Raw genomic sequence first — 10,981 nt, 5'->3', positions numbered from 1 at the left:
TTGTAAAAAAGTGTTAAACTTTTTTCCAACATTAATTTTATGTCAAATATGTTTTTCGATATTCGTTTTTTTCAATTGCGAATTGGTTTTTCGTTAATTTCAAAATATAGTCCATGAACAAATCGGAAATATTTCATCCGAAAAAACATTCAGTCCAATGCAACTTTGGATCCATTTCTTCTGATACGTCGAATATTACTTGATGGAAAAATCCTAACACGAAAAAACAGAAAAGTAAGACTATACAAATATCCCGGGTGCCAAATTTGGGATAATAATTCAAAAACTCAGAGAGCCAGTTGTTCCTCCACTTCTTTGTCCTCGATCTTTGAATGGTTCTGCGACTTAGTTTGTACCCATTCACTGACCGTGCAAGCATACCGTGCCGTACCGCGGGTACTGAGATGGTGCCGTTAGTTCCTATTTATGTCGCCGGTTTGTTTGGGTTAGTAGTGACAGTTCCTGCAGAGTACTATGCTACTAAGTACGATCACATCGATATCGAGATGATCCTGAACAACCGCAGGATGGTCAACTACTATACAGCGTGCATGCTGAATAAAGGACCTTGTCCACCAGAAGGGTTGGAATTTAAGAGTGAGTATCAAATCTGGAAAATTGTGTCTTGGAAAGATTTTTCCCAATTTGAAAGTTCATACGAAAATTAATTTTTTTTTGCAATTGTAGATATTTGTATGATGAAAACGAATGTTTTTTCGAAAAACATTTTATAGGAAAAAGTTGTTTATTCTGACGAGATCCACCACATACTTGGTTTCTGTAATGTTCTCAGCAACTTCACGTATCGCCCTAGGAGATGAATAATATGCATCGATATGGAAAATTGTAAATAAGTGAATCTCTTTTTCTTGGAAAAGGTGTATGAATTTGTTTTTTATGAAAAGTACCAAAATTTCACTGTCAAAAATGTTAGGGAAATTTGAAATGAATATTGATAGCGTATGCAGTGCCCTCTAGATGTTAGATGGAAATAGATACGAAATTATGATTTCCCACGTCAAAAAAAACTAGGGTACCAAATTTCGTCCAAATAACTTATTTTTTGCAAAAGTAATTTTTAATAAATGAACAAGGAGAGAAAATCACTTCCTCCAGTGTTGAAAACTACCTCTTTTGTCACATCATGAATTCAAATATTCAGAAAAAATATTTTATGCCTATTTATTGAATTATGGCCGGTCTCAATATTTCATATTCCACAGATATTTTTTCTACCACGTACAAGCACTCGTTGCTTCCATCGATTTCTCCATATTTATCAACAATCTTGATCATAATACATGATCATCGTAAAATCAATGTTATTATTAACGTTAAAAGATGACTGAAACTAGTTCATGTCAATTAACAAACAACGCGCGTCAAAAAACAGTGGTTTTGTTTTATCTCAAAATGAGGACGAAGCTAATGTAGCAATTTGATGAAAATTCGAAAGAATCATCATCGAATACCAAAATTATCAACTAAGACATTAGTGTCATTATTTTTCGGGTTCGAAGGCCGTGGATTTTTGAAATATCTTCCTGACATTTCGCTGGCGCTAGCTTCTCCAGAGGTTTGTACATTCTGGATTAGTATCTGATGACTGAAAATAACGGTTCCGTAACGCATATTTATGCTATGACATGCTAAATTTTGGATTGTCATCTTATGGCAAGGGGCAAAATTTATATTGAAATTAAGCACGTACACAAAAAAAAAATTATTGGCGATTGTCAATTCTCTCATTAGTTTCACTTTCAATGAATATTCACAAATTCGGGTCATCTACTGACATTCATGCATTAATGAATACGTGATCCGGTGCTTCCGGTCAGACATTTGTATTCAGTTACGTCATCGAAAATTCTGGATAATTAAAAGTCTGAATCATTTTATTTATGTCCGTGTCTAGAAGACATCAATATCCAATGAAATATTGAAGAATATTTTTCTGTAAAAAATGTTAATGGATGTTTGGAAAATGAGAATCAAACTCCTCTAATATTTTGAAAATATGTGTGGCTTTTTGTCAACCTCCAAAGCTACCAAGCTACCATACGAGTAAAATTTTTTTAGTTGAAACGCTAGTATACAGTTTTTATATTGTGAGTTGACGGAGTATAATGTTTGGTTACGCAAAATCTGAATCATTAAAATAATTATATGTCGCGTCATTGGTGTAGATAAATATAATATTGAATATTACTGGAGTTTAATTCCAACACCACACCGTTATTTTTAACACCTCGACACGTGTTTCAATCACCAAGTGATCATCTTCAAGAGAAAAAAAAAACTAAATTAGATACAGTATTGTTCTCATTTATACCATAGATATCTCTACTAGGTACCTGCATCTTGATTGTCTTAAATTAATTTTACATGTTTCCCTACCTACCACTCTTAAATGAATTTTACAATATTGCCTTATCCAACAGAGAGGTAAATCTGATATGAAGTATTATTTCAACAAGCTATATAGTGTACTATTAGGTATTGTTCTACTATCAATATTCATAAAATGTTTACTTATTTCTACACTCTCATAGGCATCTAGATGCCTGTTGTTTTAACTTGTCTAACTAATCTTAATGAACTGATGTCTATGAAATGGTTTTTTTTCAAAATATGATTGGCGATTGCTGATTTTTCTTATCTTCCATATTTGTGTTTGTGTGAGTCATTAATACTGTCCGTATTTAATTATGCAGATGTACTCTATGGTCCATTCTTGTCCACCCAATATCAATCGATCCGATACACATAATCTAAATATCCGATATAAAGGAACCCTTTCACAGCCAATATTCAGATTAGAAAAACTCAGGCGTAGTTATACTTATCAAATATGTTCAATATACAATCAGGTCCCTACCATGTTCAAATCTTACAGTTTGCAAAGATTCAAGAAGGCCTACAAGAAACACTTGTTTTCAATGCAGTCCTGATTTCGTACGATGGAAATTATATTAGAAATAGCTTTAATTATTTAACTTTCTTTTTTTTTCTTTTTCAATTCTGTTATATTGTTAAGTTCAACACACCTAGCGATGTACTTAAGGTTAAGTGGAAGAACAGTTTATGAGCTGATTTTATATCATATTATAAACTGAACTTCGCCTTTTGCTTTGGGCCAAATTCATATCATATGTGTATTTTTTTTTGTTCTATGTATGTAAGCAATAAAGTCGTTTATTATTATTACTATTATTATACTTCAGGTGTCCTAAGTGTTCTTTATATATTTTTATAGATCTTTTAGTCTGAACAGAATATTTTGCATCGCAGTCCTTACATTTAATTTCATAAATTCCAGACTTTTTCGAATGCTCTACTTTGTCCTTTGGATTTCCTAGAAGGCTCGGTAGTGTATGGCTTTTAAATACCACCTTCATACCTAATTCCTTGAAAATATTTCTAAAGTTCTTCGTATATTGATGGTATAGAACTGAGATATATTTGCCTTGGTTTTCGTATTTTCTTGAAGTTGAAATTTCGTTCAATCCTAACCTAAACTTTTTCTTCCTTATAATATCATCTACAATACCCCTCAAGAAACCGTTACTGACAGCAATTTTCTGTATTTTTCGTTTTCCTTTCGAGAACCTCTCATGTGTAAGAGGAAATGTCGAAAGATGATGTACTAGAAAATTCAACGCTTGTTTCCTTCCTAAATACATCGTATTTTAGCGTTTCACTTCGGCCCCTCATTACCAAAACGTCAAGAAATGGAAGTTGTCCCTTATTTTCTAACTCATTAGTGAATTTTATTGATGGAAATCTGTTATTCAAAAAGGAAACAAAGTCGTCAATATTCAATTTTTTGTTATCGAATATCCCAAAAAAGGCATTCACATACGTCAGTCGTATCTTAGGGGAATACTCTGATTTTGGTTTCCATTTCGAATGTGCTCATGAAGAGGTTTGCCAGCTAGGGGGACAAAGGGTTACCCATAGCCGTTCCGTACTGTTGTTCATAAAAGCAACCTTCTACCTGAAAACAGTTTGATTTCATACAAAAAATGAGTGAGAAAGAAATTTATTACTTTCGTTACTATAGAAATGTTTTTTCTCTAGTAATTCCCTCATATATTGTGAGGTCTCTTTAATTGGGACGCTAGGAAATAAAGAACTAACATCAAAGGAAATCAAAATGTTACCTTCTTGCAGAACGATGTTTTTTGTATATCGTATGAACTTTAAGGAGTTTTTGTTACTAAAAACCTTGTTTCGCAATAGGCAAGCTTTCAAATCTACTAGTGAGCCGCTTTGCTATTTGGTACGTTGGAGATCCAATATCTGACACGATGGGATGCATTGATTTTCCCGGTTTGTGAATTGCCGACCGTTGGGTCGGCAGTGCATCACAAGGTCTGGTGTGTGTAAACATATTGTATTCTTAATTCATTTTAGGCCTGATTTTTTTACTGACAAGAAGTATATGGTAACTTTCTTAAATTTCAGGAAATGTAACAGAATAAATATCTTTAGTCTAATTTGTTAACCTGCAGAATCAAGTGTTTAGAAAATTCATTTTCTATACCAATTGATAGGCTTTCTTATTAGTCAGTGGGATATGGCAGTAAACAACTCTAAACAAATCTAAAGAAATGAACTTTAAACGTTCAAGCCACTCTGGAATATACCTACACAGTATGTTGAATAGACTCACGCCTATCAGAAAACAACTACTTCCCTGGCTAATACCACGAAGATCATTGGATTATATCCGACAGGCGTCAGTGCATGAATCTTTACCGAAAATTTCCTGCATATGCAATTGGCAATACAACTGATGGCCACTATCTTGCACTGATGAGTGGCTAATGAGCCCGAAACCGATCTGCAAGTGTGCCCATTCCAAAATTGAAGGTCGACTCTTTCAGTTGTATTGCCAATTGCATATTCAGGAAATTTTCTGTGAAGATTCCTGCACTGACGCCTATCGGATATAATCCAATGTCCTTCGTGGTATTAGCCAGGGGAGTAGTTGTTTTCTGATAGGCGTCAGTCCATTCAACCTACTGTGTAGGTATATTTGAGAATGGCTTGAACGTTTAAAGTTCATTTCTTTAGATCAATTGATATGTTCTAGCAATTATCAGTATTGTGGTAAAGAAATGAAGAATATGTTAGTCTTCAAAAGATGAGACGTAACATGCTCAGAATACTGCTTTCTTATCAACATTTAATTTCCAGGCATTATTAATCAATAAAAATTACATACAAATTGACTGTCTTTTAAGTCTATTATAACAAAGTTTCAAGTTCGCATCCCTTTTTTCATATTAGGAATGAAGATGACCATGAAAAATGAGAATTGAAACTTCCTATGTTTTCATACCATCTTTATTGGTAACTAAAGTTACTAAAGTTTCGTCGTACAATTACATTTTCAAACAAATACCTTTGTAGGAAGAAACTGCAGTAACGTTAGTTACAAATAACAGTGGTATAAAAACAAAGGAAATTTCAATTCTTATTTTTCATGATGATTTCCTACCACGTAGTAACGGCTTCATTCATCAACCTAATGAAAATGACTTTCGTTTTATTGGGTATGAAGTAAAAGTTGAACCCATGAGTACCGAAGATATTGATTTCAGCTCGACTTATAATAAATTGTTATAATACCTGAAGTTTTCCATAAACATGAAAACAAAACAATAATAATGTACAGTGACGGTTGTGTCATAATAAAAATTGTATTGCATCAAATGCTTGTCAGAATAATGTTTAGAATATATCCTAAGAATTCTAAGGTAATACGTGACTTCACGAAAGGTATGATGAATTGATTTTTCTTCATAAAGCTTGCTATAAAGGTAAATAGCGACTTTCAATAAATATCGCAATAAATACAATTGAGGATTAGTTAACTTAATGTCATATTTTTTTCAACGATAAGTTTTAAATATAAAATTCATTACTCATCGAGTTAGTTCGATTATAATAATTTGTAATTGACTGAATTTGATCACAAAAGTAGTTGTTTACAGCTGATTCTCGGCCTCCCCCCACCACTATGACGTATTAATTGCTTTTTTTATTGGTTGTTGTTTGGTGAAGTTTTTTTGTTGTGCAGTGAAGTCAAGGCGTTGTGACCTTGAAGTGTCTGGTGCATGGATCGTTCAGATTTTTTTTTCATATGAGATTTTGTGTGTTTATGTGTGTGTGTGTGTGTGTAGGAGAATGCACGGTACAGGGTTTCATCATGTGCTTGTTTGTCTATGTACAAACATACGTCTGCATACTTCGAAGATCCTCCAAGTAGTAAATGCTCCATCGGTGTTAGGGCACCAAGTTAGTAGTGGAGTGACGTCACAGCAATAACCGTTCAACGGCTAGAGAGCGACATGTTCACTCCACGACGTGTGGCAGAGTAATGCGTATTCATCGGTCTGCCCTCACCTCTCCCGAAGCGATGAAGGTCGCTCTAGCCCCGCTATCGATGGTGACACAACGGCAGCCGAGGACCGTTTGCCTAGCGTCTACCCTCTCCGAGACCGCAACGACCACTGCTTGCCGGTGTTAGGGCACCAAGTTAGTAGTGGAGTGACGTCACAGCAATAACCGTTCAACGGCTAGAGAGCGACATGTTCACTCCACGACGTGTGGCAGAGTAATGCGTATTCATCGGTCTGCCCTCACCTCTCCCGAAGCGATGAAGGTCGCTCTAGCCCCGCTATCGATGGTGACACAACGGCAGCCGAGGACCGTTTGCCTAGCGTCTACCCTCTCCGAGACCGCAACGACCACTGCTTGCTCGTATATCGACATCTGTTATCGCATTCAGTTGGGAGGTAATCTTGGCGCATGTAGTTGAGAAGTGGGGTTGGCTATGACGTCTTGACGGGTCCTATCAGAGTGTATTTAAGAAGCGTACGAGTGTTGGCTATGTCAGTTTACATCAAGTGAGTTAGTGAGAACTATTATATAAAATGTATTCCTGTGACTGTGGTAAATCTTTCACTCGTAGTGATAATCTTCGTCGGCATCAGCTCCAGAGTTGCCAAGGAGGGCCTGCAGTGAAACGGGTGAGAGTGGATAATGCAACACCTATGTATACGTGCAATTGTTGTAATGTGACAATTCCTATGAGCCAAGTGAATTCTCACCGAAGAACCATGAGTCATAAAAATAATGCATGTGTTCAATTGTCTGACGGTGTTCAAATTATAACGAATGCATTCAATTGCCGCATTGCTACATACAGGGTGGAGAGTTCGATTGTAACCAGTGACTACATGTCATTTTTCAATAAGATTAGGCAGAAGGTCATTGAATTACTGGAATCAGCCATCAGGATCCATAAAAGCATCAAGGTGAATATGGAAGTTTTTGGGAATTATATTCTTCAGACTGATGATTCGAGGGACACGAAGTCATTTAATTCCCAAAATAAAATAGTGGACCAATCTTCAGATTTGAATGCTGTTTTTGATGGATTCCGTGATGTAATTGTGGCTCAAACGACTGAGTTCCAGGATCGCGACTCAGGTATTTATTTTTTAAAAATTTCAATAAGATTGAATAGTAATATTTTTTTTTTTATAATTCAGGTTGGACTTGTGAAAAAATATTGTTTCTCGAGGTCAACATTAATAAATACAGTCCACTGGAAGGACGTTCATATGTGAAGCTGCCTCAATGTATTCAATGGAAGAAAGCTGTTGTGAATGTTCGTAATGAAGATCAATATTGTTTTGCTTGGGCTATAACATCAGCATTATATCCTGCAGATAGTCGAGTGTCCGAACTTACGTCATATCCACATTTTTCCACTGTTTTAGATGTCACAGGTATGGATTTTCCGGTTAAAGTTAATAATAAGAGTATCGAAATATTCGAAGATAGGAATGATATTTCAATTAATGTTTACGGTTTAGAGAGTACATTTGAGAAGGGTAAAATGAAGTATGAAGTGATTGGTCCATTGCGATACTCACAGAGAAGACTCCGGAGACATGTCAATTTGTTGTTTATAACTGATGACTCCGGTAATGGTCACTATTGTTGGATCAAAGATCTTTCAAGATTAGTTTCTAATCAACTATCAGCTCATAGACAGAAAAAATATTTTTGTGACGGATGTTTGATATATTTTTCTGATGAGAGATTGCTTTTACGTCATAATATGTATGATTGTAATCACATTAGTACCACAACACCAACTACTAATTTAAAGATCAATAAATATGGTAGAATGGTTGCGGAAAATAAACTAATGTTTGAAAACTTTGAGAGGCAAATGAGGGTGCCATTTGTAGTGTATGCTGATTTTGAATCAGTGCTTAAACCGATTCATGTGAATGAGCCAAATCCTGAAAGTTCATACACGATTAAAACATTCAAACATGCCCCATATTCATTTGCTTATTTGATAAAGTGTTCATATAATGATGATTTGTCAAAATTTGTTACATATAGGGGTGTAGATGCAGCTCAGAAATTTGTGAGTAGCATTGAAGATGATTTGAAAGAGATACATGAAAATCATCTCAGAAACCCTAAACCGATGGATACACAAACTGACGAAGAAGAAGAACAGTTTGCTGCAGCCAGAACTTGTGGTATATGTAATAAAGCATTTACTGATGGTGAAGTCAAAGTAAGAGATCATTGTCATGTCACAGGAAAGAAAAGATCACATGCCGCTCACTCGAAATGTAATTTAAATTTCAAAATACCAAACTTCATACCTATCATTTTTCATAATTTAAGTGGTTATGATTGTCATTTATTCATAAAAGAATTGTATAGGAATAAAGAGAAAGTTGATGTTATCCCGCAAACTAAAGAGAAATATATATCTTTCACGAAGCATCTCTTCACACACAGCTATACCGATAAAGATGGTGTGGTTAGGAAGAATTATCTCAAAATGAGATTTATCGATAGTTATAAATTTATGACTAATTCGTTGGAGAAGTTGGGTGCAAACTTGACCTCCGATCAATGTTTGGAGATGCACAAACATTTCCCACAAATTGAGAAATTCAATTTGATGAGACAGAAAGGTGTATTTCCATATAGTTTTGTTGATGACATTGACAAATTGAATTATCCATTACTTCCGACAAAAAATCAGTTTTATGACACACTCAATTGTGAACATATATCGGAAACTGATTATGATAGGGCTAGAAAAGTTTGGAATTTATTCGAGTGTCAGAATTTGGGGGAATACTCTGATTTGTATTTGAAGTCGGATGTATTGCTACTATGTGATATTTTTGAAAACTTCCGCACCACAAGTTTAGAGATATATAACTTAGATCCGGCACAATATTACACTGCACCTGGATTATCATGGGATGCCATGTTGAAGTTCACTAATGTTGAATTGGAATTACTAACTGACATTGATATGATTCACTTTTTTCAAAAAGGTATACGAGGTGGAATTAGTCAATGTAGCGAGAGGAAACATATAGCAAATAATAGATTTTTACCCAATTATAATCCCAACGAACCTTCCACATTCATTACATATTTAGATGCAACAAATCTATACGGTCACAGTATGTCACAACCTCTACCAACAAGTGAATTTACATGGTTGACACCAAATGAAATTCTTAATCTCGATGTGATGGATGTGAGTACTGATAGTCCGTATGGGTATGTATTTGAAGTGGACATTCATTATCCACAAGAGTTGCATGATAAACATTCTGACCTTCCATTTTTAGTCGAAAAAATAATACCACCTCGTACACAATCGAAAATTCCCAAATTAATTCCAAATTTGAATGATAAAAGAAAATATATTGTTCATTATAGGAATCTACAGCAAGCTGTCAAAAATGGATTGATTGTAATGAATACACATAGAGTATTGAAATTCAAACAATCATGCTGGATGAAACCCTATATAGATCTTAATACTGAAATGCGTAATAGGTCTAACAACAAATCTGTTAAAGATTTCTATAAACTAATGAATAATGCGGTGTATGGAAAGACAATGGAGAATGTAGATAATCGAATTGATGTTAGACTCGTTACACATTGGGAAAATATAAAGAAAAATATAGGTGCCAGCACTCTCATAGCCAAACCAAATTTCAAAAATTGTTCAATTTTCACTGATAATTTCGTTGCCATTCAATTGGGTAGAGTGAAGGTTCATTACGATAAACCATTATATTTGGGATTTTCCATATTAGAATTATCTAAAACAGTCATGTATGACTTTTTCTATGGATGCATCAAACAACACTTTGATGAAAATGTCTCTTTACTTTACACAGATACCGACTCGCTCATTCTTAAAGTAAACACAGAAAATTTTTATGAATTCATAAAAACTAACATAAGTAGATTTGATACATCCAATTACAGTATAGTTAACCAATTCAATATTCCAGTAACAAGTTCAGTCTTGGGTAACTTCAAAGATGAATTTCCAAATGATCCAATCATGAGTTTTTATGGTACAGGTGCTAAAGCATATTATGTGAAATCTGTTGATGGTGAATTTAAGAAAGCCAAAGGGGTTAAACGATCTGTAATAAAGAATGAATTGACATGCGAAGATTATCAAAAAATCGTCGAACAAGGTGGTATGATATTCAGAAAGATGAATTCATTTAGAAGCGTGTTACATGATATGTATACTGAATTAAAAAATAAAGTTGCATTATCATATCACGACGATAAACGATTTATCATTCCGAATACTACCCACACTCTTCCTTGGGGTCATAATGATATTGAATTTTATGAAAACGATCCAAATGAGAACATTCGTTGGATAAGTAATATTATTCAACAATCACAATCTCAGGAGACTCCATTGGATCAATTGATTAATTTATTATCTGCCGAGATCAATGATTGAAATATCATTCAATATCTTCAAAACCGGAAAATTCAATATTGATATTTATGTAGCCATTTATAATTAATAATATATGATAGAAGTAATGTGATATTAATGTATTATGTATGTATGTATATGTATTACTGTAAT

The 10,981-nt window shown here is 34.4% G+C and overlaps 1 protein-coding gene across 3 annotated transcripts in view; it reads left to right on the top strand.

Moving 5' to 3' along the window:
• The first annotated feature begins 219 nt into the window (after positions 1-219).
• Csp6 (chemosensory protein 6) overlaps positions 220-10,981 on the top strand; it is an 80,545-nt gene continuing 69,783 nt past the window's right edge. Inside the window, exon 1 of one of the 3 annotated variants that reach the window (XM_074178485.1) lies at positions 220-597. In XM_074178485.1, coding sequence (XP_074034586.1) covers positions 333-597 — 265 coding nt within the window. In that variant the 5' untranslated portion in view covers positions 220-332. The remainder of the gene's footprint in view (positions 598-10,981) is intronic. The other 2 variants (XM_074178484.1, XM_074178482.1) reach the window with 2 other exon arrangements.

This window comes from Leptinotarsa decemlineata, unplaced genomic scaffold (assembly GCF_025532065.1).
Source record: "Leptinotarsa decemlineata unplaced genomic scaffold, Ldec_3_MD MMD2_tig00003798_RagTag_RagTag, whole genome shotgun sequence".
Taxonomy (NCBI): domain Eukaryota; kingdom Metazoa; phylum Arthropoda; class Insecta; order Coleoptera; family Chrysomelidae; genus Leptinotarsa; species Leptinotarsa decemlineata.
Note: the sequence above shows the minus strand (reverse complement) of the source record. Positions and strands in the feature narration are given on the sequence as shown.